This window comes from Chaetomium tenue, assembly GCF_020726465.1.
Source record: "Chaetomium tenue strain MPI-SDFR-AT-0079 chromosome Unknown F5144scaffold_5, whole genome shotgun sequence".
NCBI classification, from domain to species: Eukaryota; Fungi; Ascomycota; class Sordariomycetes; order Sordariales; family Chaetomiaceae; genus Chaetomium; species Chaetomium tenue.
In genome coordinates this window covers 485,226-511,825 of record NW_027117333.1, presented here as the reverse complement: position 1 = coordinate 511,825, position 26,600 = coordinate 485,226, and the positions used below count along the sequence as shown (strand labels likewise).

The window sequence follows — 26,600 nt, the reverse complement described above, 5'->3', positions numbered from 1 at the left end:
GAGAACCACAATGTGACCTGGTTGTTGGTCACTGTAAGTTCCCCCACCTAGGTACCTAGGTACTTTGGTCATGCAAGCGTAAACATTATCTCGTGTTGTGGCATCATTCCTTGACGAACATATTCCATGATACCTCGGTCGCTTGGTTGAATTGGAGACATGGAAACATCAATTTCAAACTAGCCTAGAAACTAAACAGTTCACCCCCATTCGACGCATTGCATTCTGTACCATGCACCAACCACGCCTACGAATCACAAGTATAGAAGTGCCGAAGCCCTCATGCCTTTAGGTCGAACTGCTCGGCGCGAAACCGCCTGGCTTGCCCGATGTAGCCCCTTCAAGCAGCGTATAACGCTCCGCCGACGCACGATCGTCAAAGCGGGCAGCGCGATGGTAGGCGGCCACCTCGATGAACGCGTTCTCGTCAGGGACCTCGACGCCCGTACCGCCCGACTACCCCTCGAGTTAGCTCTCGTTTCACGCCAACCTGATTGGTGCATGGGAAGGAGGTAGAGGGGAGGAGGGAAGTAAGTTAGGTAGTGACGCACCGTCGTGACATTCCAATGCAGGAAGTCGCCCAAATAGTTATCCACGGTGCCCTTCTCAAGACTGGGCAGGGGCAAGATCCCAGCAGGGCCGTTGCCCAGTTCGGGCGCGAGGTGCGGATCAATTTGGGCGCGGGCGAGCAAGGCACCCGTCAGCGGGATCTGGGCGCGGCAGAGCGTACCCTGCTCGGCCTGGGTCTCGCACTTGCCGCACCCTCTGCCGCCGGCGCGCGCGCCGAAGACGGGGTTGCTGAAGGTGTAGACGAAGCCGACGTGTTGGGGGTTCTTGTGCGGCGGCACGGGCTGGCCGGTGATGGGGTCCCGGTAGTTGTCGTACCGCGTCTTGTCGCCGACGAAGAGGTAGATGGTGTATGGGATGCCGCCGAAGGCGAAGCTGGGTTGTGTTTGGTTAGTGATGTGTTTGAGGAAAAGGGGGGAAGGCAAGAAAGGGGCAGAAGAAGGCTATAGGGAAGAGGAAGAGAAAGGGTAAAGGAGAAGAGGGGTAAAAAAAGAAAGGATAGAGAAATGGCTGTATGATCTACGCGGAGGATGGGAGAGAAATACCGGTCATAGGTGATGTTGACAATGATGTCCCACTTCACCGATTCATGAAGAGTGGGCGACCCCTGAGGTTGATAGAGGACGCTCAGCTGACTTCTGATGTCCGCTGTGTACTTGGCGTGGTCAATCTTCCCATCTTCGTCTTTGTATTTCCAGGGTTGGAGCTCAGGGTAGGAATACCCTAGCTTCGTCCAATCCCTGATGTCGTCCGAGGTGAAACACGTCCCCGCTGCGTCCTTGTGGAATGGTGCCAGGGTCGTTTGGGGTGTGACAACCTTGTCTTGCTCAATTGCCCATGTCCCGTCGTCGTAGAAGGGTGGAACATGGTTGTCGAACCAGTTCTTTCCGTTGCCTGGGTTGAGAGCCTGCCACAGGGCAAATTGCCTATCAACGTTGCAATGATGCATGAAGAAAATGGGGTCAAACCCGGCCACGGCAACCTCTGCCATGTGGCCCGTATGTTCGCCAAACCCACCAGTCCAGTTGTGAATGTTGTTATGGATAAATTCCAGGTTTAGATAGGATTCTGGGCGCGCGTGGGGGCCATCCTTCTTCTCCCCGGCAAGCTTGGTGGTGGCGAATTGGGCAAACGACTGGATGTAATCAGGCTCGTAAAGTCGGTAGACCATCTCTGCGAGAGGCACGCCCGCGGCGTCTGGGTTGTACCATGGGGCCGTTTGGAGAGCTTCCGCAATAAGGGTGTTGTTGACGGTACCATCTACCCACTTGCTGTTGATTTCTCCCTGCTGGGGCACAAAGTCCGCCCAACGGGACGAGCTTTTGGCCTTGGAGAACTAGCCGCATGTCAACTTTCCGAAACGAAGGAAGTAGTGAAGAGGGCCTCACGGGAGTGGTGCGGAAGCGGCCGTTGTTGTCCTTCGCTTGTATGTCATTGATGCCATATGAACCCATCGGTGCCGTGCCAGGGATGGTGAATTTGTACATGGGATTGTCAATCTCAACGGTTAGAGCGGCATTGCCTTTCTGGTAGTCAAGCACGTCGATCGTCGGATACTTGGCGATGACGGGAACGTCGTAGATGAGCTTCGTGGTTCCCGGGTCCGTGCTGTACTCTGGCCGATCCTTCTTTAACGCCCAGTCCCAAAAGGGCAACCGCCACGTCGCCGCAGCATTCTCCCATGTCTGTTGAGCAGCCGCGTCTGGAATCTTTGGGATGATCTCCCTGGTCATGATCTCAGACAAGGCTTGCTGTATGCGTGGATATTGTCAGCAGAGAGGCGTCAGGAGGTGACGGGGGCTTACCTCGTAGAGAAGCATGTATGGACGATGCCAGGACGGGAACAGGATACTGTTGTGAGTGCAGTATCCCGCACCGGCTGCCGCTGCGGTGTACTCTTCTTCATCCCATGGCTGATAGGGGTATCCGTGAATGCCAGCAACTTGGAAAAAAGAGAGCTTCTCCGTGGGGTCTTTCTCCTCGAACAGCTTGAGAGCCCAGAGGAACAAGCTGTTCTGGATCAAGTGCTCCTGGGTCTTGCCTGGGTACCAGCTGTCTAACTCGAGGCGAAGGGGAACCTGCTCACCGATCACACCTGTCTTGATGCCTGTCAGGACGTAGACGTCGTTGGTTTTGGATGCCATCTTGAAACCGCACCGGGCAGGTTCCCACTGGTGACGGAGGAATAGTGAAGGAATCTTGGTGTGATTCTGTGTTTGTCCCGGGGATTCTGAAGCTTATGTATACGTCTCTCTCCCTTGTCATTTACGGATCAGTTACTCTTTTCCCCCATGCAATAAAAGCTGCATAAAACAATAATGGAGCCACAGCTGCAGCTGGCCCGATGCATATGTCGTTGACGCAGCCTACAACGCGAAAATGGACAATGCACTGTCTGATCTCGAGGTCGCAGTTTCTTTAGCCCAACTTATCTTATCCACCCGAAACTACCGCGCGAAGCTCAAAATCGTGAATGGCTGTCATTGACTTGATGGTGTAATGATTCGCGAGATCCCCAGCTGCAAGTGAGAAACATGCCGCTGCGGGAGCGGGGGAGCGGTCCGGTGCGTGCGGACCCAATTGTCTCAACGAATACCAGCATCAAAACAAACGGTGTGGGCGGATGCTTGATACCTAAACGGTCGTCGTGCGGCAGAGGGGCGAGCTGAAAATGACCGCCAAGCGCACCCTTTTGTGATGGATGACAACAACAAGACATAGCATAACATTGGAGTGTTGAGATTGGAAACATGGCAGCGCGGCAAGCTCGGAAACTTGGCAAATACAAGCCCGACGTGAGACAGATCGACATTGATTTGCAAAGTCTGTTGGAAACTACGTCTCGTGTCGTTTGCCTCAATAACGTAGATTCAAGCGAAAAGAAGCAGGCAGAACTTACACCAGTCCAAATGCTTCGATGAGAGCCCTCTAGAACAGATGAGGCCAGATATTGCCTTAGAAAATAAGGCATGGGCGGGGATAACAAGCCCCGAACGCGCTTTACACTGAGAAAAGGCACGAACGATACACAATACATGCATAGAGAAAGACGTGAAGAGGGGTAGAGTGTTGCCCGGTAGCTTTGGAGGGTGCCGGGTGGGTAGTACAACGATTAATCTAAGTGGCCATGCCGTACATCCTGAACCGACCGCTGTAGCTGCAGAAGAGAACAGATTCGTCTTCGTGCATTGATACTCTGCCATCGGTTCACTATTGTTGGCCCTGAGAAATGATCGGCTCCAAGAAAGCAAGCATGTCATCCAATACCTGCTGAGCATGTGTCAAGTATAGCCCTAGATTGGAGGTTAGTGGCATTGGAGGCAACCTGGCACAAGTTTAGTCGGATACTCACCATGTCCTGCGTTTTTGTAGATCTTGAACTGAGACCACGGCAGAATTTTGTGGATCAAAACAGAGCTGGACTTGATTGGTGTGCCGGAGTCGGCATCGCCATGGAGTATCAGAACCGCCAACTTCTCCTTCTCATCGGCAGTACCGGCGGCGGCCCACTGTTTGAGCTCCTCGATCATGGGTCTCTGCAACACCACCGCCGTTCGCTCGATGGCGACGGGATCGGCTTGGTGGATGAGCCTCTCAAAGAACTGCAGCATCTCCTGGCTAACCTGGTTGCCCAAGTCGGTCCGGAAGAGGCCCGGAATCGCCTGGGCAATGAAATCCTTGGCGGTAGGCCCCCGCAAGCCCTGGATGAGCCCATCCCAGACCTCGGCGCTCGGGGCATCGGGGCACTCCTCGCAGCTCGCCGGGTAGGGCATGTTGGGCCCCATCCACACGAACCCCTTGCAGTGTTCGCGTAGGAACGGGCTGGCGGCGCGCGCGAGGACACCCTCGATGCTGCCCATGCTGGCGGCCACGAAGACAAAGGGCCCCGGGTTCGGCCTCATGACGTGCTCGAGCAGGGAGGCGGCGTCTTGCACAAAGGTGTCGAAGACCACCTCGCCCGTCCTCGGCGTGGTCCAGTCGCTGTTGCCGAACCCTCGGCGGTCCGGGGCGATGACGGGGAAGCGGTGCGTTTCGACCAGCGGGACGATCAGCTGGTCGAACATGCGCGAGGACATGGGCCAGCCGTGGAGGAAGACCAACGTTAGCGGCTGCCGTGCCGTGGCTGTTGCAGGCCTGTGGGGGGATGAAGAAGGGATGTAGTAACGGTAGAAGAGGCTGGCGCCATCGGTATCGGTTCGGAAGATGCCCATGATGGTTGTGTATTTGGGGTTGAGTGGGTTTGTTGGTTCTGCGTTGATACTATTGAAAAGAAGTGGCTTCTATGATCCTCCCCGGACGGGAGGTAGAACGGTCTGACCTTTTATAGACGGCCAAATTCGTCTTATGACCCTCGCGTCGCTCGTATAAAAAAATACTATGATATGACACATTAACGATCCTCGCCAAGCCATCCCTCCTGCTACTTTTGGTCTAACATCTCGTGAGCCTAACCGCTATCAGCCTACGGATACAATGTTATCCCGTGTCTGACTCGGATTTTCACGGAGCTGAAACCACGCCCTGGCTTTTCTGTCGTCATGCGCGTTCAAAGGCCGCTAGAAGACGAAAATGATACGGAAGGAACCCAAAATGCCACGCAAGACTGCGGCTGAGAGTAGCATGGGTAAACCAGCAAAATAAACCGAGTCGAAACAGTAGGTAATCTGAAACCAAGAGAAAATATGTCGTAGTAGATAGGGTGCCACTGGCCTTTGCTGGGCAAGGACGTCGTTTTGCTCAGTGTGACAAAATATTATTATTCATACTCCGCTATGCCCTAGGGCGTGCCGGACCCTCTGCTATTTAGTGTACAGGAAGACCGTGCCCTCCCGGGCCGGGTGAAAAACCCCTACCAACAATCAAGGAACGATGCGTTCTGGCGAGTCTACGTATACAAAGAGAGGAGGCCTCCTAGCCTCCGAACGGGGGCGCTTCAGGCCGCCGTTCCCAGCTCGAGCCTCCTGGCCAAGCTGTACATCGGCAGCCTCCCCGAGTCCATCAGCCAGTCGAGGATCCTCCTCGCAAGCCGTGCAGTCGTGGGATTGATACCGTGTAGAACTGAGTAAAAGTCCCGTCGTGTCCGAATTCCAGAGTTCTCCCATCTTCGAGTCAACGGTGGGGCCAAACACCACACTACCAGGTGTTCGGCAGTCTCTCGTCCCTCGCCACACTCGCAGGCAGGCGTCAGAACCTCCGGGACTTCCCGTGTAAACAAGTAGTCCCGTAAGCCTATTGCTCCCGTCCGGATTTGAATGAGCAGTGAGCTTTTCGCCTTGCTGAGACCGTCATGCCTCCTTAGGGTTTCGTTCCGGAATAGCGTCTCCCGCTGATGGTCAAAGTCGTCCGCCGGCCTGGTGATTGCTCTGCCGTCCCGTTCCTTTAACCACCTCGCTCTCCAGGCCTCTTCTACTGCCTTGTCCGTGTCTATGGTTCCCCCCGTCCAGCGCATGATCGTGCCCGCGGCTCTCTCTACCGCCGTGGGCCCTTGAGGTCTCAAGGTTCGCGGTCGGCCCCTGTTGCCCCTCCTCGAGTTGAGTCTCTGCTGTATCTTGCGGCAGGCGGTAAGGATAACGCTCCCCGCCGTCTTCTTGCCGCCTTGGCCGTCGTCCAGATTGGGTTGTTGGAGTCGGTTTTCGAAATCTGCAAGCCGTTTGTTTAGGTATAAGTCCAATGGTGGTACCCACGTCTCTGTCTCGAGGTTACGGATGGGGGTAGACTTAAAGGCTCCCGCCACAATCCTCAGGCTCTTGTTCTGGGCCTTCCCGAGGGCCTTGGTGATGCCTTTCTTCACCGGTTCGCCTCCCACATCCGTGGGAATGTGGAACGACGATGCGCCATAGGCCAGCGCTGACCGGATGCACTTTGTGTACACCTCTCGCGCTTTGGCTAGCCCCAGTCCCCACGTCGATGCCGCTAGCCTCGACAGGGCATAGCTCTGGGTCCTCAGCTTCTTCTCCACCGCCGCAAGGTGGGCTTTCCAGTTGAGCTTCCGGTCCAGCCAGACTCCCAGGAACCTGGCAGACTCCTTCGGTCTGACGGGGCTGGTGCCTCCCCCTGGGTTAGTGAGTTCCAGCTGGTTTGTCCACTGCCGTCGTCCCTTGTTGAAATGGACCAGTTCGCTCTTTTCCGGGGCGAACTTCATCCCCCGACTGTCCGCCCATCGCATGCATGTTTCCCACGCCGCCTCCAGTTGCCGGACATTGGCCTCGGGGTTTCGACCAAACACCAGGAGGTTGGTGTCATCCGCAAACCCCGTTATAGCCAAGTGAGGGTGCTCGTCTTTTAGCTGCTTGTATAATGAGGAAATATAGAGGATGAAGAGAACAGGGGAAAGGGGTGAGCCTTGGGGGACCCCTGCCCGAATTGCCGTCGGTGCCGCCGTCTTGCCGTCGAAAAGAAGGGTGGCCTCTCGACCAGTCAACCAGTCTCTCGTCCAGAGGACCAGCCACCTCGGGTAGCCCATTTCTCGCAAAGTTGCTAGCAGTCGGGTGTGGTTGACCGTGTCAAAGGCTCCTGAGATGTCCAGTTGCAATAGGGACGCCGCACCCTTCTGTCTCCACGCCTCCTGGACCTGGGCTACTACTAGCCGGACAGCCAGCTCTGTGGAGCGGTGTGCTCTGTTCCCCATTTGTTCATCTGGTACGAGGCCGTTGACTTCTGCAGTTTGAGTGACCTTCCTGGCGACCACTGACTCTATTACCTTCCCTAGGGTTGGCAGCAGAGCAATGGGCCTGTATCCCCCCGGGGTCTGATACACCGGCGGAGCCTTTCCTGGTTTCGGTAGTACTACAGTCTTCGCCCTCCAGTGTGACAAAATACAAGAGCAAAATGATAAAAACTGCGCATAAAGAAAAGGAAGAGGTAATCGAATAAGAACAATAAAACACAGTAAATCAGAAAAAGGACAGAAGGAAAGTTATGTAATGCAGAAAAAACTCGAGAAAACAAAAATAGAAACCCAGTAAAGGTGAAAAACTCCCAATCGCCAGGTTCACTTGGGAAGGGGATGTGTGGGCATATGCATCCCCCCCTTCGTTCTAGCAAATATCCAACTACAACTGTCATCAACGAGATCTATGCCAGCTTTTACCTTATACTCCTTTCTATGTTGGCAATAATGCTGGTTGAAATCACCATGCGATGGAGCAGGGCCGAGTCTACCCCTGATTACAAGCTTCACCAGCGACATCTTCTCAAGATAATTCCTATAATTTTATCAGTTAAAAGAAATCGTCTTCTGTAAAGGCATCATCGTCCCCCATCATGACCTCGTCTTGTTCTTGCACTTTCTTCTCGTATCGCAGCCAGTGATGTCCCACCGCAATCGCAGGGACACGCCCCTCCGCACTCTCCGGATCCAACCCGCCCGTAGGCTCGGCTGCCAGTGACAGGCCGGTCGCCTCTCCTTCCAAGATGTCAATGCATGATTGTGGAGAAGCTGTCGGGCCGCCCCGACTTCTGCCAGAGTATGGTCGAGGAGAAAGCCTGGAAGAGTCCGGTTCACCTTGGTTGACGTTGTCCGCGGCGGAAGTTGCCTCCACTTGTGCCAGGTTGGCCTTCTCAACGGGTGGGTAACCAAGCCAGGTGTAATTCGGAAAGCTGGGGGGCTCAAATGGGGACAACGGACTGCTTGTTTCCGTGTTCGGCCCCCACGGTGTGGCAGGATCTGGTGTTGACCATACCCGATGGGGGTTCAGGAGAGCCAGGTCCCCGCCCCTCTCCGGCAACGTGATCTCCTGCAGCTCGTTGGGGGAATCCTCCCATGTTTCAGCCACCGCATATGAGCATGTGCACACATGTAGACAGCTCCCCCTCCCCGATTGGGGCGCGTTCCGCATGGAAATGCCGCCGCGCTCGCACATTGCGTCACCCCTGAGCTGAGCCTTACTCTGGCTCTCTGTCTTCGGGTGTTCGGCAGCGAAACCTACCGGGTACAGTTCACCCCGCGTGGCATACCAAACCGCCGCTTCCAAGATGGCATGCAGGACCTGTAGCTCGCCCTCATCTCGCGGCGCATACACCAAGACCAACCCCCCGGGCACGGGCAGCCGCTGTTCCATGAAGCCGTGAAATAACAGCCTGAACCAGCGCTTGTCATTGGCGCACAACGGATGTCGTTCGCCCCACCCGGCATCTATCACTGTCCTCACATCTTCGGGGTGCAAGACGGCGTGGAGGGAACCGTCCGCAACGTGGACATGGGCGATCTCGCCGCCCCATTCTTCCGGCTGGTGGATGACACCGGCAGGGCGGTGCCCAATGTCCCAAAAGAGGCCTTCCTAATCGTCCGCGGGCTCGAGGTAGGACGGCTTGATCTGGAGGCGATCGGAGTACAGCGCTTCGTAGGACCTGAGAAGTGCCCGGGTTTGGTGGAAGAGTGTGGCTGATGATCGCTGGTTAAGTTGCTCGATGGTAGCAGTTCGCCGGATCGTTGGCCTCTTCCCGAGTCTGCCGGGAAGCGCGGAAAGGTAACCGAGGCCGGAGAACCCCCCGACACGAACTCTGGAAGCCTTGAGGACATCGATCGGGGCAACTTTTGCTAGGACTATGAGGGCACACCAGCGCTTGAAAGTAAACGCTGGCCTTCCCTCGAAGACCGGAACAATATCGAGATACATGCGGTACGTATTCCAAGCCCACCACGTTAAGCCAGTAATGGCGTAAGCCCAGAAAAGTTGATGTGGTGTAAAGTTGTCCATCAGATAGTAGGATAAGAAAAGGCCCAACCCCAAAAACCAGAGAGAGAAGTCCATCCAGAGGACAATCAGCACAGGTAACGTTATGAGCGCACAGTACCATAAAAGCCCCAGTAGATAACCTAACTAACTCGTATTTGATTATTTGTGACATGCTGCGAGCGGGCGTATGAAGCCCATTTTTGGGTCGCTATGGGAAAAATGCAGTGGAAGGGGAGGGAAGCCTTGGGTTATTCGAGTTTATTGCATGGAAGGTAGTAGTAGTTAGTTGTATGGTGACCGCGTCTGACTTGTTCTATCCAAACTGCCCGCTTTGCTGAACAACAGGCCTGTTATTATCAAAGCCCGTTGCTCGTTGGATCCCTTGAACTTTTGGCTTTGTTCATGCTCTGCCCTGATATGCCGGTCCACCAACAAATGACCGCGAGCTCCCTGACTTGGTATCGACTGTGGGAACCATGAGCTTATCATGACATGGGAACTTTGAGTGCCATCGAGAGTCCAACGCTGTCATGAATGACCATAAGGGCGGCCAGGGAGGCTGCAGGCGGAGGCGCGGGACGCGCCGACAGCCAATCGCTTAAGGACCCAATCGAAGGGGAATCACTGCCAAGAAGGGATTATCACTAGTGAAGTAAGGACCTCACTGGTGATAATGACGGTTCACCAGCGACATGGGAATGTCACCAGTGAACACCTTGGGTGGACGGTGACAACAGTATGTATATAGTCACTCGTCCTGGAGAGCTCTGGGAGTTCTCCAGTTAGCAATCACAACTACAGTTCGCTACAAGCTCGCAAGCCTACTGTTGAGACAAGTCTATTGTTGTGCACCTTTTGGCTGCACCGAACCTAAGCATCCTCGAGAGATTATCTTCAACGAAGCTGACCCCTAACAGGATAGGATCCTGGGACAGGTTCGTCACAAACGCCCTTCAACGCTCCTGTGTATGGAATCCCACGGCACATTTTAAATTACTGGGCCCACGCTCCGAAATCACCTTTGTAACTCATAGCGAGCTAGCTAATACAACGTACCCCGCCCAGGTATTTAGATTCCGCCCTTTCCACCGTCTTACTTCCGCCATGCCCTCACTAGGTCGCGTGCCTTGGTGCAGACGTATCAGCGGAAAGGCATCAGTACAAATGGCCCCCGCTGTGCTTCTGCTGTGTTGCCACAGTAACGCTGAACAAACCTGGAGCTAGTTAGAGAGGGTTTTGGAATTTGGGGAGGTCCTAATCAGCTTATATTGACTCTGTAAATTGACATTCGGGCCTTGTGTGTGAGGGGGTGTGTGCTTGAGGAATGGGCGTGCACGTTCGTATGTACATGTAGGTACCCATTCGTACTTATCCATGATCACAGCGCTTAAAGCATTAGCGGTATCTCCTTAATGGAATGTTTGAAGGTAAGCCTTTCACTATGTCTTGAATTTCGTTCCCCAATAGAAGTGGACACAGCTCGTCAGAACTGGATATGAATGCTACCTGATTAGGGTTCCAATTGACTGAGTCTTTACATATAATATGAAGAGGGACGGTATTGAGGTTTCCGACTTGGACGCTGAGTATCAAGTTCCCCCCGGCCTCGGAGAAAGATTTCTTTGTTTCTTCGCCAGAGCGACATCACACGTTGCTTGGCACACTGGGATATTGATCCCAATACCACTCAGGGCCGGAAATGAGCTTCCAATTTCTCGCATTCACCGTCAGCTTGCCCCGCTGTAATTGGACACCGATATTATACGAGAGCACTCAAGCCGTCTTGAGTCGTAACCTGGGGGCTGTAAGCCTCATTTCAGTGAGTTCTGCCTGCAAGTGCGCCCAGACACAAGATCAATGCAGGAGTCCAATATGCCTAAAGACCGAACCTTGTTGACATTGATTTCACCGTCTATTAAAGCGAACCCTCAGCCGCCTTCTTTTGAGAAATTGAGACTTTCTCGCCAGCCGTAATAAACGAGAAGACTCAGTTGGATACCTAATTTCAGACCCCTTCCGCTGTTGCCCACCATGCGCCTCTCATTGCCTCTGCTTCAGGGGCTGCTGGTCGCCGGAGCCGCTGCAACGCGTCAAAGGATACAACGGCAAGGCAGCGATGATGGCCGGGAAGGCCCAGTTGAGCCCGACACGGCGGCAGACTGCACCTTCTTTGACACCGCTCGCAGTGACTCGGACAACTGCGCGCACTTTGCGTCGTTTTGGGGTATCTCGGAAGAAGACTTTATCCAATGGGTGTGTACCATTAGCAGCGTCAATCCGTCATCCTACACGAACCATTTCTAATTCTGCTTCGTAGAACCCGAGTGTCAAGTCCGACTGCAGCGGCATCAAGGTCGGCAATTCGTACTGCATCGAAGTCAACTACGGCATCCCCCCTACCCCAACGACCACAGCCGTACCCAGCAGCACGGCGGCCCCCAAGCCGACCCAGACCCAGTACGGGCTGATCGACTCATGCACTCAGTTCTACGAGGCCAAGTCCGGAGACATTTGCGTCAACATCGCAAGCTCCTTTGGAACCTTCACTTGGCCCGACTTTCTCCTGTGGAACCCGGCGGTCGGAGACGACTGCAGCAGATTGTATGCTGGGTGGTACTACTGTGTCGATGCCCCCGAGAGGGCGCCCACTCCCACCAGTGTGGCGCCGCCGGTCGACACGTGCAACCCGACGGCGCCGTCGCCGACCCAGCCAGGGCCCATCTGCGGCTGCACCAAGTGGTACCAGGTTGAAGAGGGAGACACTTGCGCTGTGATTATTGACAAGTTCGACCTTGGGGAGAACTTTTACAAGTGGAACTCGAATTATGGAAGCCAGTGCGAGTACCTGTACCTTGGGTACTATGTCTGCATTGGTGTCGAATAGGCATGTGTCAGAGGTACTTGAGTCCAACCGTGTAGCGCTCGAGATCTAGGATAGTCATAGGAAGGTGGATCCCTTAATACCTACTTAATATTGGGTTCGACTTTCTACCTCTTCACTCCTACGAGTGCCATAATGCTGAATAAAAGGTGAGTGGGGGAGGCAATGCACGAACAATGTCCTGGGATAAGGTTTACAGCCATGATTCCGGATGTCGCTGGCAAACCGAAAGTTACGGTAAGTTGTTAAAGAGCTTGGTGGTCCCCAGGGAGCAGTCTCTGTCGAAGGAAACAAGAAATTCGCCAGAACTTAGAAGCGGCCTGATTACTGATCAACACACCTGACAACGCGCCACTTACGTGTCAAGGACGTCATGATGCATCCCTCTTTCCTTTTGTGTCGACGCGTCGAGCAGCCACAAACGCGCTGCCTGGGGTAGGCCCTCTCCTTTGCGCCTGTGCTAATCACGATCCCGATGGATGCCTAAAAGTGGCTTGCCAAGAGGAGGGGATCGAACGCCGGACTCGGTCGATAGCAGACATGGGAGGGCATTGATTCAAGGGAGACTGTTGAACATTTAAGAACCTCCTTTGTCTCGAGCATTGCCCGTATAATCCCCAGAACTCGCTTCATCATCATCCCACCCGTCTCAAATCTAAAAGCTCGAACCACCGCCAGATCTATCTCCACATTGTGACCTTCATTCCCATACCTCACAATGCCGCTCAGCAAGCTCCAACTCACGACCTGCCTCTGGTTCGACGGCCAAGCCGAAGAAGCCGCCAACTTCTACACCTCTATCTTCCCCAACTCCAAGATCACCCACATCCAGCACTACCTGCCCAACGGCCAAGAGCTCCACCGCCACGAGCCCGGCACCGTCCTCATCGTCGAGTTCGAGCTCGACGGCCACCGCTTCGTCGGGCTCAACGGCGGGCCAAACTTCCGCTTCAACGAGGCCATATCCTTCCAGATCGACTGCGCCGACCAGGACGAGGTCGACCATTACTGGGACAAGCTGGCCGAGGGCGGCGACCCGGCCAAGCAGCAGTGCAGCTGGGTGGCGGATAAGTATGGCGTGTCGTGGCAGGTCGTGCCGACGGCGCTGAAGAGGATGATGGCGAGCGATGATAAGGCGGCGGCGGGACGGGCGACCGAGGTGATGATGCAGTCCAAGAAGATGGTGATTGGGGATTTGGAGAAGGCGTTCAGGGGTTAGGGGTCAACGCGGCCTCAGTTCAAGGAAGAGTTCAAGGAAGTCTGAACACAAAAACTGCGATGGAATTGATGATTGTTATGTTATGTTCATTTGACAGCTATTTGACGAGGGTATGAGAAAGCGAATGAAGTCGCGCGCGAGAAAGTGAATGTTGAGGTCCAGTGCCTACCCCTTACGCCTCATCCTCATGATACAGCGGCTTCCACCCCAGCCACACCCACTTGCCCTTCTCACTCCCACTGTAGAAGTGCATATCCAGAGGTGCATCCTTCGGTGAAGGCGGGCTGTCGGGCGCATTTGTCGCCAGGACGCCGTACTGCGCGTACCTCAACACCTGCCGCCCGGGAATAGGCCCCGAGGTTCCAAAGGTCTATCAAGCACGATCAGATTAGCCATGACACTCCAATTACCAGCCGGCCGGCAATACACAGCCGACCGATAGCACCCCCCCCCCCAGGAATATTAGTAAGAGAGGGAGACAAAATACGCACCCCAAAAACCGCCCCCTTCACCTCCCGCCCACACCGAAACGTCGCCACATCAATCCCGCACCCCGCCGCCGCCTGCGGCGCAAACAGCTGGAACTGGCCGTTGGCCAGCGGCTCGACCGAGAAGAGGCCGCACTGCGACTCGTCGGTCGTCCACTGCCCGCTGCTGGTCACGCAGCCCAGGTCGTCGTGGTCCGCGCCGATGTAGAGGGTGCGGAGTTGGCCGAGGCCGGTGAAGTCTTTGCTGGTGGTGGAGGCGATGGCGGTGGGGGGGAGGAGGGAGGTTAGGGCCAGGAGGAGGGCCGTGGCGGTGCGCATTGTGGGTGGTGTTGGGAGGTGTGTGCTTTGCGTAGATGGGTGTGAGGTAGGTTGCGGTCGGTCTGTGGATCGTAGGGTTGCTGGTGGGTTGAGTTGGGGGGAGAGGTGGGGGTGATGGCTGGAGATGTGAGGATGGCGAGGTCGATCTGACAGTTGCGGGTTGATTTGGTCATTGGGGGGGCGTCTTCTAAAGGGTGATGATCACTCAAATAAATACTCAGCATCGGAGCACCAACGCGTCATTCTCACACCCCTGGATTGCCAAAAAGTCCCTCGGAGAGTTCCACGGAGCACCCATCCATGGATCGCCCGATTAGTCCCACGGATACGCCCCCGGAGTTTTACGGTACTCATTCCGGTGTAGGCAGGTGAGTTGTGTCCCGGTAGCCGGGATCTGAACAACACCATAGCCAACAGGGCGTATCTCCTGCTCGATCCGTCATCTCGCAGTGTGGGCAGCCACACGTGCTGCGGAAGTCCGGTGATCAGGCAACTTGCTTCTCGCTCTGTCAGGAGGGCCCTTGCCCATATTAGCCGTCATTAACCCTACTCGCGCGTAAATTGCCACCCAATGTGAAGGCCAGGTCGAGATGGGTTGCACTGACCTCTGGTCCTGACATATTTTGCTGGCATTGCTGCCCATCAACGTTGACTCGGCCCGGAATCCTTCTGTCTCTGGCTGCCGTCTGACTTCATCCCCCAGCCCTTTCCCATCCCCCGCATCGGGGTTTGTAAGCGGTTACGTTAGGATCCTCATTTAAGGTTGGAGATCTGCCATTGGAAGGCCCGGTAGTACCGTTACATTCCACCGTTTAGCGCCCCCAACACCTGCTGCATACCCCACGATTCCCTGCTAGCTTCCAGGGTTGACGTCGTGCTGGGTGGGTGACAGTTGGCCCACCTCTCGGCGAGCAAAGGCCCATTGCCAGAAATGGACTCGTCTTTGATGTCCGGGTGTGCCGAGACTGCCGGATTGTGTCCTCTGAGAGGCAGACTTCGGCCATTTTTGTGGTCGGCCGGTCCTTGGAATCATTGGTGACCACCTGGTATGTGGATGGTGTCTGACGAAGGGGTCCAAGCCCTGCCAAGGAAGCTTTTTATGTGTTGTCGAGACAAACCATCGCGCGCCGAGCATGCCCCTACCTCAAGGGCATTCTGTGATAATCTCTTGCATGGCAAAGTGGCCGAGTGGTTAAGGCGCTGGTTTTAGGTTATTACCACCAGTGGGAAACCGCGCGAGTTCGAATCTCGTCTTTGTCAAAGAATGTTTTTATCTTTTGAGTTTTCTTTTTGTTTTCGTTCTTATGCTGCTCCCTATCCTTTCATACTCGCCGTTCCCTCTACCGTTTGGCAACGATATAGCTGCTGCTGCCGCCAACTTTGGTACCTAAGGTGATTAGACTATTTGGCAGTCGTTTCCTTGACATTGAACCTGGGGTATCACTTGCGGCTTGCCTGAGACACATGACTACAAGTAACTTATTTCAGTTGGCAAAAAGAGACTCACTCGCAAACATAGCACATGTTGTTTCCGTAAACCGTGGTAGTTAACAAACGTCTATGTTATGCTCGATGTTAAATAGAGTGGATGTTACTTTATATCACATTCCGATCAAGACGCAAGGTACCTAGACAAATACCGTTAGTCAACTCAGAAGGTGCGGGTACGAAAACAAGTCAATTTTCGAATGCCCTCATATTCGTCGTCAGCTGTGACATGAATATTCACCTTTAGAATTCGTAGATAAATAGGGTAGCGGGCTTCGCAGCTAGCTTTCAACAGCACATCTGCAGTGACCAAGTAGGTAAAAGTAGGGCGATATGTTAATACTACCTATCATGCCGTCCATGGTGCTTTGGGGAAACGTGGAAACGATCGTGTTGTTGATTACCTATTGGAGGAGTGCTGATTCCTGGTCCATTTTGGCGCATGTGGCTTTGGACCGAGTCATCAACATTGGATCAATGTCAAGTGAATATGATCATAAATTGCAAATCCTCCATGATCTCAGGTACTTGGCGCCGTAGTCATGGCCGATATACAAAACCAATGTCCCCTACTACCATGTGAACCCCGCTAGACCATCCTACCTGCTTCCAATATCAAGCAAAAACATAAGAAGAAAAACAGAAACGAAACACACAATCAGTGTCCGCCAACCCTGGGTATTGCATGGGCCCCTTCCAAAATAAATGTTGCTCCATGCCGCGAAAGAAACCCTGCATCAACCGCACCGGCCCATCTAATAAAGGAAAACGGCACCAACCCCAGCACCCGCCACGCCTGCAACCAAGACGCCGACGTTCAAGTTCAGGAGCGCGGTAGCATCCGACGTGGTGTTCACGCGGGCAGGGCATCTGTTGCGGCAGCGGCGCCTCCGCTTCTCGAGGCCGGGCTCGTCTTCAGTTCCGTTCTTGCCATGCCCCATGTGGGAGTGGGACTCGTGGCGGGCAACGACATCTGCGGATTCAGGGGTCCTGTTGGCCAGGCTGGCTGCCGAGGCGACGGCGAGGAGGGAGTAGAGGGCGATGGTGTACTTCATTTTTGATGTTTGGCCGCTGAGTTTGGCTTGTTTGACGGCGTTTGGTCGGTTTAAGCTTCGTCGTCAACGTCTGGTGATGGTGAGTGGAGTGGATGCTCTTGAATGTGGGATAGCGAACCCTGGGGTGGATATCATGGCAATCTTATAGTTGTCTCTCTTGACGAGTAGGCGGCAAGTTTTGCCCAATGGAGATATCTTAGCGGTTTCGGTGGTCTACCTTATTGCTCCACTGAAACAAGCCTTTGAACGGTCGCGGGGACGCGCGCCTAGTTGTTAAAACGACCAAGGTGCGGGCCGGGCCACGGAACACAATCCGATCGACAAGCGGGAGGTTCCACAATAACCCCAAATACTTTGTACTACCGCTCTTGGAATTTACCAGACAGTTCCTGGGGAGTTGGCCGTTTCGGGTGATGCCCGGCGCTGGCCCGAATCGGGGCCAATCACACCCGGCCCGGGGATGCTAAGATCATTATCCTAAAACTGTACCATACGACCGAGTTCTCGGGGAGTGAGGCTTCTTTAACATGATTACCATGCATACACTGACCTCGAGCCAATTTGCGTTAATGTCTCTCTCGTGGCTGGTCCCAAGTTATATTCTGATAATCACAAATTCAACGACGACCCTTGAAGCAGCCGGGCCGCATGTGGGGCCGGCCGTTTGAGACCCACTTGTCCGGCCTGCCCGGGGCTGGCTCCGGGAGAGGTGCAAATCCGAATCTGATTGTCCAAAAGAAGTCAAAGCGGTGGCAGAAGTCCGAATGGTTATTACACCCGAGAAAGGAGGTTGCCTCGGGGGGGGGGGGTAACTGGGGAAGGAAAAAGGGGGATACCAAGTATCACATCCAGCCCACTCGTGACGGGGATCTATCTTACACCCATACCCCTATTCTCCTTTTCACCTGTTGAGCAACAGTTTCCAGTTCGCTAGCTCCAATAGTCCTACTGGTCAAGTTTCTGGCAAGAATATAATGCCACACAAAACTCCCCATAGCCGACCTAGCCCACACAAAACCTCTAAGAATAGTTAAGGAAGAGGAGAGGCCTGCTAAAATGATGATTAACGGTGATCCTAATACCTACTGCGGTATAAAGGCTTGCAGGATGAAGGGGAAGGAAAATATTATATAGAGGTGAATCTACTCCCTGTGGGAAAGTAAATGCGAATAGGAAGGGTATCTCCGATAGCTTTACCGTCAGGCTTCTAGAATATGAGGGTTACTATATATCATCCGCGTAATTATACCAAACCCTTACCCCCAGAAGCAGGATTTGATATAGTAGGTTTAAGCCTATACGCCTTTGGTCGAAAGTTATCGGAATTAGTAAAGATATATAGGTATTATTCGCTGGGTTAACCAACCAGTAAAAGCGGAGATAAATCTAGAAAACTATACTATAGATCATCCTCGGGGGACTGCGGGATGTTGTCACTGGTAATGATATACCCCGTCTCTTTGGACCACCAATCCCAGGCTTTGTAATTTGGTACCAAGAAGATCTGTGTCGACACGCGCGTAGACCTTTCCGCGGACTCGGCGGAGGACTATGGTTCTGATGGTGTTGATGTCGTCGCGGTGTCGACATTGGAGAAGCCCGGTGCCGTTCCGGATTGGGATGGTGATGTCCAAACCGAACTGTGCAGTGTCACTCCCGTCGTCAAAAGGGACGAGATCTGCAGAGCTCGCAAAGGCGTTAGGTGAAGCGGCAAAGATTCCACTGATCTTGTTGTCCGGGTCGGGGTGTTGATGGCGCCATGCGAACAGCCTCTGATCGCTGGATTGTCCGGCGATGGTGTGCTGGAGGCGGAGAAATGCGTTCTCGCCCTCACCGTAAAGCAGGGGCATGTTGACGCTGAAAATTCCGAGGGGACTGTAGGCGATGTCTTCGACACGGGTTGTTTGCCGTGCTGACGCCCAGCTCATTCGCTCAGCAACACTCGCTTGCGCCAGGAGTGACTGAATCCTTGCTTCTGCTTGTCTATCATTGCCTAGGAATTTTGGATTTATGCCGGTGATGTCGGATATGGTATCGGAAAGGCCAGCTCTGTCGGACAGGTAGTTCTAGTCAGAGGCGAGAAATGTCAGCTGGCGTGGCGCAATCAGCTCCTGTAGAGTCCACCCCCGTGTGAACCACTTGCTCTTGCGAAATTGCAAGGCGAAGCTGTGGTTGGTGAGACCGGAGGCCACGTCGGAGAGGTAGACGTAGCAGATAGCGGCATTTTGATACCAGCGGAACATGGAATTGATGGCTTCCGAGAGCTCGGCACTGCTCAGCTTGTCGATGCAGCAATTGTCGATTCAGGCGTACTTGAAGCCTTCTTTCAGCGCACGGCGGCATGTCCCCTCAAGCTTTCTGTATCCGGTCTTTTGGATTGCGGCGCTGCGATCGCTGAGATCTTGGAGGATGACTTCCTCGTCGCCCCATCTGTGCGACAATATGGCGTAAGGAGGTGTGTTCTTTTCAAAAAAGCCATCCTCCACTTCGAGTGTCGCTGTGTTCAACAATCGCATTTTCACGCGGGATAGGGGATGGGAGCATCGGGAAGCCGCCGGGGTTAGATACCAATGCTTACAAGGTACTGCCGGTGAGAACCCCTTCTTGTCAGGTCTTAGGGCGACTAGCAATAGAATCCCTCGCATGGTAGGCATTCCTAGTGGGAAAGCATGTTGGAAGGCCGCAAAAGGTTTGGCGATGAAGCCGCAGTCAACCATGCGCTGAGCTCACCCCGGGTCGCCTAACTCACCCTAGATTCGCGGATAAGACACAAGCATGGGAGTGAGCCCGCATCAGTTATCCCTGGTATCGAAAAGGATAGCTGGGAAACCAGATGGCACTGAACATTAAACCAAAGGACTCCTTATGTCCAATCAAGATCATCGTATTCATCACCGGTACAGCATGGGTATAAACAACGTCTTTCATCTCGACAGATCCCCTCATAGATGATAGATAATTCACGAATATTTGATGTACGTGAACAGTCCTCAGATAAACAGTAACTTTCAATGAGAACATGGGCTACGTCCAGCTTCTGACGTAGGCGTTGGCCATATTCGCCATTACCAGCTGCTCCGGCAGTCAGCCTCCCAAACTTTCCAAAGTACCTACGTACGCACCTAGGTACACACCCAGAAGGACTTTGGGCAAACCGGTCCCCGATTATTACGCGACAACAAGATCCCAGAACACCCCCCCTTTTTCTCGCCGTGCTCTAGCGATGGGTCTTTGTCAGACGAAGTCTTTCTGGCTCTGCACCTGGAAGAGCACCTTTGGTAGGCACGCAGGGTACTTGGTCATCTCTGAAGATTGATTCATACTTGACCGAGGCAGGTGAGGTCGGAAAGTGAAGAATCAGGAGGCACGGCCGCAGCTTCGTCACACAATAGCGGGCGGTTCCACAAGGCCCTTATTGTTAAACCGACGACGCACCTGTGGAAGCAAAGTGGGATTTTTGAGAGGGCTGTGAAGTGCCCTAAGGTAGAAAAAGGGGTACCGGAATGGAAGTGACGATACCAGAACCCAAGACGAGCAACGTAACGTCTTCAAGAAGGGGAACCACAACTTCGATCTACAAGTTTTATTCTCAAGGAATCCTGGAATTGACCTGCGCGCGTGGATGCTGGGCCACTTTATGATCGGTGTGCCAGGGGTTGGCAAAGCTTCTGTCATCGTCGTGTGCCAGGACGTCTAACGGTGAGTCTAATCTGTGACTGCCATGTTGGACAATCGAACCTTTGCCGAACGCAAACTCGGCAAGTACGGCGGGCTGGGCTGGGTCACTAGCAGTGATCTACCTTGTGCTTGGAGCGGTTTTAGCGGCTTAAAGATGTTGACAAACATCACCATGACGCTGCAACGTCAATGGAAAGCGAGTATGTGCTTTGTGGAGTGGTGATAATGATGAGGACGGCGGATACACTCTCCTACGCTACATGTATTTATAAGACGACACCATCACAACAAATTATTGAATGTATCGTGACCCCATAGTCCCAAAGAGAAGAGACAGTGGCAAGAATGCTGGAGTTGGACAGGTAGTGTAGGCAGGTAGCTGAAGTGTCCGCAACGAAGCGGAGAAGGGGAGGGAGGAAGGGACAGAAAGATCGCGGGGGAGTCACGGGTCGGATGGTATTATCATCACTTTACATCTTCGCCTCATCATGTCGCCCAAATTCATGATTCTAGTGTTTGACAGTCTGGATCCCACAACCACAATGCCTTGGGGGACTCGCCACCGTTGATGCTCAAGCTGGGGAGTCATGCACATGCAGCCGGACCCGACATTTACGCCAATTACACCACAGCCAAGACCCCCCCCGTTGATCGGTGTGTAACGCTGCAGATCGAGAAGCATTTGACGGTCGACGACTCGGCGCGTCACACTAAATGTGAAAAGTACCTTTCTATGCCAGGTGATAAGACGAAAGAAAAAGACCTCAACCGATTCAGGGGGCTCCCTGCTCCATTCATCACTCGAATTCAGGCCCCGAGAGTCCTTCAGGCCCCCCGACAAACCGCCGAAAGCCGACCCCGCGTACTGTGTACCTTGGACCTGCCTCGGGTAGGGAACGTCGCCCAAAGGCCACGCCGCTGTTCTCTTCTTTGCGGTCGATACCATAGCTATTTATATTTCACAAAACCGACCCAAAGTTGCCATTTATACTTAAAACTAAAGCCCAATCTTTCAACCCGCCTTTCCGTTGCACGAGCAAAGTCCCAGCCTCCTACTCACCAACATGACAATCTCGGCCGAGTCATTGTTTGACGAGTGGGAACCAACAGACCTCGGCAACGGAATGGCCAACATGACGACCACTTTCCATCCGTTCTCTCGTCTCCCATTCGAGCTTCGTGCTCGAGTCTGGGAGCAGACGGTTGAGCCGCGTACCGTTCATGTTCGGGTCCTCCACACACAAATCCGTGTCCCGAACCCAGACCCGATCCCCAAGGAGGCCGAGGCCCGGGCGAGGCGCCCCAGTCAAGTCACACGTTTTATCCCACGCCTGGACTCATCCACACCGGTGCCAGCAACCTTACAAACTTGCCGAGAAGCCCGAAACCTCGGTCTCTACCAACAAGCCTTCCCCGAGCTGTCCCCCGACGAGACGCGCTATGCTTGGCTGAACTTGGAGATCGACCTGATCTTCATCGACACACGCTGCTATCTGAAATCATTCAAGCCGATTGCACGTCTGATCGAGCGACTGAAGTTCGAGCGGGAGAACTCGTCTGAGTATTTCTACCACTTTGAATCGAAACACATCCGAAACTTTGCCAATACCAAGGAAATCCACGTCATTTGTGCGGATGGAATCGAGGCATGGCATCAGGCTTCGTGGGAGCACTATTGGCCGTGTGGGAAGGAAAACGTGTTCCTCATTGACAAATACGATGGCCGGATGATGAACAGTGTCGAGTTGGATGAGATGGTCGACCAGGAACTCAGGGAAGCATGGGCGGCAGAGGGGTACGAGTATCCGAGTGGCCAGCCCCTGGGGGAAATACAACCATAGATGTTACTACCTGCCATACAAACATCTACCGCCAGATCAATCTCCTCCTCCCGGTACCCATCCTTTAGAGAGTTTTGCCCTTCCGAAATTCGACACTGGCATCCGCCACCTGCTCGTATGAGTGGATGACCTGGTAGTGTTTCCTCGCCAGCTCACCGAGGTAGAACAAACTAAGAAAGTCCTGAATCTTCTTCTCCGCATCCATGACGCCCTTGGCCTTGGCTTTGACAGCCGTCTCTTTCCAATCCACCGTCTTCCACATCTCTCCGGTCACGGGATTCTTGCCCAAGTCTTGCTGGTAAATTGTCATCGTACCGCCCAACGTCTCGTGTGCCGCTTGTTAGAGATGTGGGCCATGGTCTCCCGCGCGAGCAATCCTGACCTTCTCACTGGTGCTGTCGAAGGCCTCCCAGAGATGTTCGTTGTCCTTTGTCTTTTTGGTCTTGCACGTATCATTGACTTTCTCCCCGAGCTTGGTGACGTAGTCGTTCCATTCGTGCGTGTCGCCTACCATGGCAACGAAAGGTTGGAAGTTGGGAATCAGAGGTGCGCTGGGGGGCTTTGGGCGGGATTCGTATAATTTGAACGTTGCTAAAGCCGTTTTGTCGACATCCAGTTTTCTATCGCTGTCCAGGACGGACCATCCTTTCCTCACATGTGCTTTGCCCAAGTGAACAATCAACTCGTCGTAGTTGCATCGGGTGGCTCCCTTTCTCGCCGGTCGACATGGTTGATAAGGGCCGTCGCACACTTTCTTCCCATCATTCCACTTGGTGCACTTGAAGCCGATTGTTCTGTCTTTTTCGTCGTTGAGTTCGTCAATCTGGTAAGCTTGAAACAGGAGGAGTCGTTCGAGGCATCCCTGATACCCGCCTGCCCACACAGTGGGCAGGTAAGAAAGGACGAAAAAAAGGTTGAAGACCTTCATGGTGGCAGAAGGGAAGGAATTGTCAGCATAGAACGTGAGAGTTGTCTTGAGTTCTACAAGACAGGACACGGAGTGCGGAGGGTGAGACCTAATAGCTGACGAGTGATACCCTCCTTCGGCTTGAGTTAGGTGCGCTTATAGTTTTTTGATATCTCTGTCCTTGAATCGTCAACCTTTCTCTTTCTTTCTCCGCCCCCTTCTTTTTCTTCTTCTTTCTTTCTTCGTCAACCCTTGCCTTTCTTTCTCCTCCTTTTCTGTTCTTCATTCCCCCCCTGTTCTTCTTTTTCTTCTTCTCCTTCTTCTTCTTCTTTCTCCTTCTCTTTTCCCTTTACATATCGTTGACTGACAATGTCTTGTCTCCAAGAACGCCGTGTGTGGACCCACGGTAAGAAACCCCTTCCCCTCCAACACCTACCCCGAAGGAAACTAAACTAACGCCAGGGGATCGAGGTTGGCGGCACGCCTCAACCCCCGCCAGGCAGCGACTTCAATGGCAACCCATGTCTACTGAATGTTTGTTGTAACACCTGGGGCCAGTATGGAACGACTGCCGACATTTGCGTCATCTCCAAGTCAGCAACCTGCGCACCCGGGACTGCTGCTCCCGGAAAGAGTGACTGTAAGTGTTTTTTGTTTTCCCAACTCGGCATCCATTGAGGCCACGGGGCATCAGCTGACTTGGAGGACTAGGCATCAGGAACTATGGCAGAGACGTCGTCAAAGGGCCACCCCCAAGAAAGAAAATCAGGATTCCGTACTATGAATCTTGGAACTTCAACCGTGGGTGCATAAACATGTGGGTCGATCAGATTGACACCAACAGCTTCACACATGTCCATTCCGCCTTTGCAAACGTCACAGCGGGCGACTGGAAGGTTGAGATTACAGACTCGTATGTCAAGGAACAGTTTGAGCTGTTCAAGGGCATGAAGGGCATCAAGAAAATCATCTCATTCGGCGGTTGGGACTTCAGTACTATGCCGAGAACTTATGCAATCCTTCGGGGGGGCGGTCAAACCGATCATTCGCGAGACATTCAAGAACAACCTTCTGGCCTTTATGAACGAATACAACCTGGATGGATCTGGACTGGGAGTATCCAGGAGCGAGGGACTCTTTCCTATGAGAACCTGAGCGCCAAGCATGACTAACATCATAATTCCCAGGCTCCCGACATTCTCAGCGATGACCCCCTGAATGGTATGAACTACTACCTGTGGGATTACAACAACAAGTGCACGTTCCCCGGCTGCGAGACTGGCAACTGTTTGCGGTCCTACGTCAACGAGACCGAGACCAAGGATGCCCTTTCGATCATCACTAAAGCCGGGGCCCCATCCAACAAAGTTGTTGTCGGCGTTGCCAGCTGTGGTCGGTCCTTCAAGATGGACCAGGCGGGATTTGACTCAGAAGGGTGCAAGTTCACCGGCTCGCCTCGTCAATCCGAGGGTCGGAAGGGGCGTTGTACGGGTGCCGCGGGTTACATCTCCAACGCAGAGATTGAGGAAATCAACCACACCGAGCAGAGTCAACAAGCACTGGAAGAAGGAAGGATCCAACGTCCTGGTGTACAACGACACGGAGTGGGTGGCCTACATGGACTACGATGTCAAGAAGGCTCGGGAACGGTTCCATGACTCGTACAACTTTGCGGGCACCACAGATTGGGCCGTCAACCTGCAGGCGTCTTACGAGTAAGTAATATCATGGCGTCTCTAAAGTTGGTCCTTCACACCGTTCACTGTAACTCACCCTTTTCTTTCCCAGCGGGACTGGCGGCGACTACTACGCCGAAAATGAAACGTGGATTAACGACAATTATCGGATTTCTTGCACCGCCGCTGCTAGCCCTTCCTCTCTTGAGGAACTGCAGGACTTGATGTCCAGACTGCCAGCCTACTGCATCGAGCAGTACCTTGTCGACATACAGGTCGGCATACTCGAAGGATCGTTGCGCAAGTACAAAGATTTGATCGACGACGACTACGACAACAAGTTTCGCGTCTACGAAAAATACGTCAAAACCCAGATCCCCGAGCAGATCGATACCTTCATGGTCAGCGACAAAGTCGACAAGTACTTCAAGTGCCAGGAAACCATTTGCGACTACTACGACTGCGCCCCCCCCCCCCCCGTCGACATGCCCGCGTGTCCCAAATTCCAATTCCCACTCGAAATGCTCGACCGCACGCCCATCCCCAACGCCACCTTCACCCTGACCGACCCCGCCGGCTTCTACCGGGACCTCGCCGACACCTGGGGCATTGACCAGGCATGGGTCCGCTTCGGCAAGCGACACATGCGCACCAACAACGGCTGCCAGTACGCGGGCAAGGACGTGCTCAAGTGCCAGGACCGCCAGGATAACTGGTTCCGGGGGTACCCGCTGCCGGACGACGCTAAGATCGACATCTACAACCCGAAGCAGATCCTCGGCGATTCGTTTGCACGTGTCAGTGGCATGCTGGAGCGGTTCCGCATCGTGCGGCGGTTTGCCCAGTGGGACGAGCTCATGCTGCCGTCGGATTTGGTGGATGCCACGGCGTTGCCGGCGTTCGCGGCTGAGGAGGCGATCGCGAGTATGAAGAGGATTGTGGACACGGCGGATGATATTGTCAAGGCGCAAAGGGAGGAGTTTATTTTTGGGTTCTTGACGGGTTTGCTCTTTTGGATTCCGTTTGTGGGGGAGGCGGTTGGGGCGGTGGGGCTGACGACGGCTCGCACTCTGCTTCGCTTGATCGGATCGGTGGGGGACGCGGGCATGGCCGTGCATGATGTGGTGGACGATCCTGATAACGCGTTTATGTCCGTTTTTGGCTATTTGATGGGAGCGGGGGTGGGGCGCGCCGGGTTTAGGAAGGCGGCTATCTCGAAAAGGGGTATGAGCGGCCGGGAGTTGGACGGTTTGGGGAATGTGAAGGGTAGGTTGGTTGAGTTTGAGAATGTATGGGCTTTGAGCTGTCCGGTTACGTTGTAGGAAGGAAGAGGAGAACTCTGAGTGTAGATGCCGATGAGCTCGGCGGTTGGGGGGGGGGGGTAAAGGGGGAGGGAAAAAAGGGCATCGGAAACTCAACGTCTACTATTTATTTATTTACTTGGTTTCTTTCCCTCACTCTTTTCTTAATTTTCTTTTTTTACTTTCTTATTTCTTGATTTCCTTGACTTTATCCTTCATTGACTTCCTATTCTTGTTTCTAGTTTGGTCTTTTTGGTTCGAGTGCGCCGGTATGGGCGAAGGACTCGCGATGATGCCACCGCCCCTAGTATCGAATTGGATAGGTGCTTGCGAGCCGACTCGCAAGTTGTGGAGACAACATGCCAATCGGAAAGATGGCGGCCCCGTGGTAGCGACGTTGTAGGCAACCCCAACCGGATGTTAGCCTGCCCTTCGGGTGCATGCCGATTAACCGCAGCTAGCGCAGGTTCCCGGAAGAGTAAACTAGTCGGGCGAGCTGCACG

The 26,600-nt window shown here is 53.8% G+C and overlaps 11 protein-coding genes and 1 non-coding gene across 12 annotated transcripts; 5 read left to right on the top strand and 7 right to left on the bottom strand.

Annotated features, from left to right (window-relative positions):
* Positions 1 to 288: 288 nt before the first annotated feature.
* Positions 289 to 2,711, bottom strand: F5144DRAFT_603744 (common central domain of tyrosinase-domain-containing protein; the record flags this gene model as incomplete). Its single annotated transcript, XM_066791303.1, has 5 exons — positions 289 to 456; positions 552 to 942; positions 1,113 to 1,903; positions 1,956 to 2,318; positions 2,373 to 2,711. 5 exons carry the CDS (start codon positions 2,709 to 2,711, stop codon positions 289 to 291), a joined length of 2,052 nt encoding a protein of 683 aa, XP_066640871.1.
* An 854-nt stretch (positions 2,712 to 3,565) lies between these two features.
* F5144DRAFT_273500 (Alpha/Beta hydrolase protein) lies at positions 3,566 to 4,933 on the bottom strand. Its single transcript, XM_066783643.1, has 2 exons — positions 3,920 to 4,933; positions 3,566 to 3,860 (listed from the first exon to the last, which is right to left on the bottom strand). Exons 1-2 carry the CDS (start codon positions 4,776 to 4,778, stop codon positions 3,778 to 3,780), a joined length of 942 nt encoding a protein of 313 aa, XP_066640870.1. The 5' UTR covers positions 4,779 to 4,933; the 3' UTR covers positions 3,566 to 3,777.
* A 2,854-nt stretch (positions 4,934 to 7,787) lies between these two features.
* On the bottom strand, positions 7,788 to 9,185 carry F5144DRAFT_548923 (uncharacterized protein; the record flags this gene model as incomplete). Its single annotated transcript, XM_066787551.1, has 2 exons — positions 7,788 to 8,795; positions 9,069 to 9,185. 2 exons carry the CDS (start codon positions 9,183 to 9,185, stop codon positions 7,788 to 7,790), a joined length of 1,125 nt encoding a protein of 374 aa, XP_066640869.1.
* Positions 9,186 to 11,081: 1,896 nt separating this feature from the next.
* On the top strand, positions 11,082 to 12,224 carry F5144DRAFT_575967 (uncharacterized protein). The gene is made up of 2 exons (XM_066789104.1): positions 11,082 to 11,498; positions 11,563 to 12,224. The coding sequence occupies exons 1-2, from the start codon at positions 11,277 to 11,279 to the stop codon at positions 12,127 to 12,129; spliced, it is 789 nt and encodes a 262-aa protein (XP_066640868.1). The 5' UTR covers positions 11,082 to 11,276; the 3' UTR covers positions 12,130 to 12,224.
* Positions 12,225 to 12,540: 316 nt separating this feature from the next.
* F5144DRAFT_575966 (3-demethylubiquinone-9 3-methyltransferase-domain-containing protein) lies at positions 12,541 to 13,417 on the top strand. The gene has a single exon (XM_066789103.1). The coding sequence runs from the start codon at positions 12,845 to 12,847 to the stop codon at positions 13,343 to 13,345; it is 501 nt and encodes a 166-aa protein (XP_066640867.1). The 5' UTR covers positions 12,541 to 12,844; the 3' UTR covers positions 13,346 to 13,417.
* A 14-nt stretch (positions 13,418 to 13,431) lies between these two features.
* On the bottom strand, positions 13,432 to 14,251 carry F5144DRAFT_273459 (uncharacterized protein). The gene is made up of 2 exons (XM_066783642.1): positions 13,837 to 14,251; positions 13,432 to 13,715 (listed from the first exon to the last, which is right to left on the bottom strand). The coding sequence occupies exons 1-2, from the start codon at positions 14,149 to 14,151 to the stop codon at positions 13,518 to 13,520; spliced, it is 513 nt and encodes a 170-aa protein (XP_066640866.1). The 5' UTR covers positions 14,152 to 14,251; the 3' UTR covers positions 13,432 to 13,517.
* A 1,074-nt stretch (positions 14,252 to 15,325) lies between these two features.
* On the top strand, positions 15,326 to 15,411 carry F5144DRAFT_t143. The gene has a single exon. It is a non-coding gene; the product is annotated as a tRNA-Leu (tRNA).
* Positions 15,412 to 16,121: 710 nt separating this feature from the next.
* Positions 16,122 to 16,815, bottom strand: F5144DRAFT_575962 (uncharacterized protein). The gene has a single exon (XM_066789102.1). The coding sequence runs from the start codon at positions 16,692 to 16,694 to the stop codon at positions 16,395 to 16,397; it is 300 nt and encodes a 99-aa protein (XP_066640865.1). The 5' UTR covers positions 16,695 to 16,815; the 3' UTR covers positions 16,122 to 16,394.
* Positions 16,816 to 17,564: 749 nt separating this feature from the next.
* On the bottom strand, positions 17,565 to 19,210 carry F5144DRAFT_593683 (uncharacterized protein; the record flags this gene model as incomplete). Its single annotated transcript, XM_066790491.1, has 4 exons — positions 17,565 to 17,599; positions 18,331 to 18,743; positions 18,819 to 18,968; positions 19,008 to 19,210. The coding sequence occupies 4 exons, from the start codon at positions 19,208 to 19,210 to the stop codon at positions 17,565 to 17,567; spliced, it is 801 nt and encodes a 266-aa protein (XP_066640864.1).
* Positions 19,211 to 21,053: 1,843 nt separating this feature from the next.
* On the top strand, positions 21,054 to 22,399 carry F5144DRAFT_575961 (uncharacterized protein). The gene has a single exon (XM_066789101.1). The coding sequence runs from the start codon at positions 21,437 to 21,439 to the stop codon at positions 22,211 to 22,213; it is 777 nt and encodes a 258-aa protein (XP_066640863.1). The 5' UTR covers positions 21,054 to 21,436; the 3' UTR covers positions 22,214 to 22,399.
* On the bottom strand, positions 22,278 to 22,727 carry F5144DRAFT_603732 (uncharacterized protein; the record flags this gene model as incomplete). The annotated part of the gene is made up of 2 exons (XM_066791302.1): positions 22,278 to 22,538; positions 22,596 to 22,727. 2 exons carry the CDS (start codon positions 22,725 to 22,727, stop codon positions 22,278 to 22,280), a joined length of 393 nt encoding a protein of 130 aa, XP_066640862.1.
* A 762-nt stretch (positions 22,728 to 23,489) lies between these two features.
* Positions 23,490 to 26,500, top strand: F5144DRAFT_613352 (uncharacterized protein; the record flags this gene model as incomplete). Its single annotated transcript, XM_066791747.1, has 7 exons — positions 23,490 to 23,526; positions 23,620 to 23,760; positions 23,832 to 24,033; positions 24,325 to 24,605; positions 24,670 to 24,835; positions 24,909 to 26,062; positions 26,340 to 26,500. 7 exons carry the CDS (start codon positions 23,490 to 23,492, stop codon positions 26,498 to 26,500), a joined length of 2,142 nt encoding a protein of 713 aa, XP_066640861.1.
* Between the last annotated feature and the right edge of the window lie 100 nt (positions 26,501 to 26,600).

What these genes read in the sequence shown, in the direction of transcription:
- F5144DRAFT_273500 (XM_066783643.1), bottom strand. Translation starts at nt 4,778, where the DNA reads ATGGGCATCTTCCGAACCGATACCGATGGCGCCAGCCTCTTCTACCGT. An exon ending in CTACAAAAACGCAGGACATG is followed by an intron (nt 3,861 to 3,919) that starts GTGAGTATCCGA and finishes CCTCCAATCTAG; the next exon opens with GGCTATACTTGACACATGCT.
- F5144DRAFT_575967 (XM_066789104.1), top strand. Translation starts at nt 11,277, where the DNA reads ATGCGCCTCTCATTGCCTCTGCTTCAGGGGCTGCTGGTCGCCGGAGCC. An exon ending in AAGAAGACTTTATCCAATGG is followed by an intron (nt 11,499 to 11,562) that starts GTGTGTACCATT and finishes TCTGCTTCGTAG; the next exon opens with AACCCGAGTGTCAAGTCCGA.
- F5144DRAFT_575966 (XM_066789103.1), top strand. Translation starts at nt 12,845, where the DNA reads ATGCCGCTCAGCAAGCTCCAACTCACGACCTGCCTCTGGTTCGACGGC.
- F5144DRAFT_273459 (XM_066783642.1), bottom strand. Translation starts at nt 14,151, where the DNA reads ATGCGCACCGCCACGGCCCTCCTCCTGGCCCTAACCTCCCTCCTCCCC. An exon ending in TGAAGGGGGCGGTTTTTGGG is followed by an intron (nt 13,716 to 13,836) that starts GTGCGTATTTTG and finishes CGTGCTTGATAG; the next exon opens with ACCTTTGGAACCTCGGGGCC.
- F5144DRAFT_575962 (XM_066789102.1), bottom strand. Translation starts at nt 16,694, where the DNA reads ATGAAGTACACCATCGCCCTCTACTCCCTCCTCGCCGTCGCCTCGGCA.
- F5144DRAFT_575961 (XM_066789101.1), top strand. Translation starts at nt 21,437, where the DNA reads ATGACAATCTCGGCCGAGTCATTGTTTGACGAGTGGGAACCAACAGAC.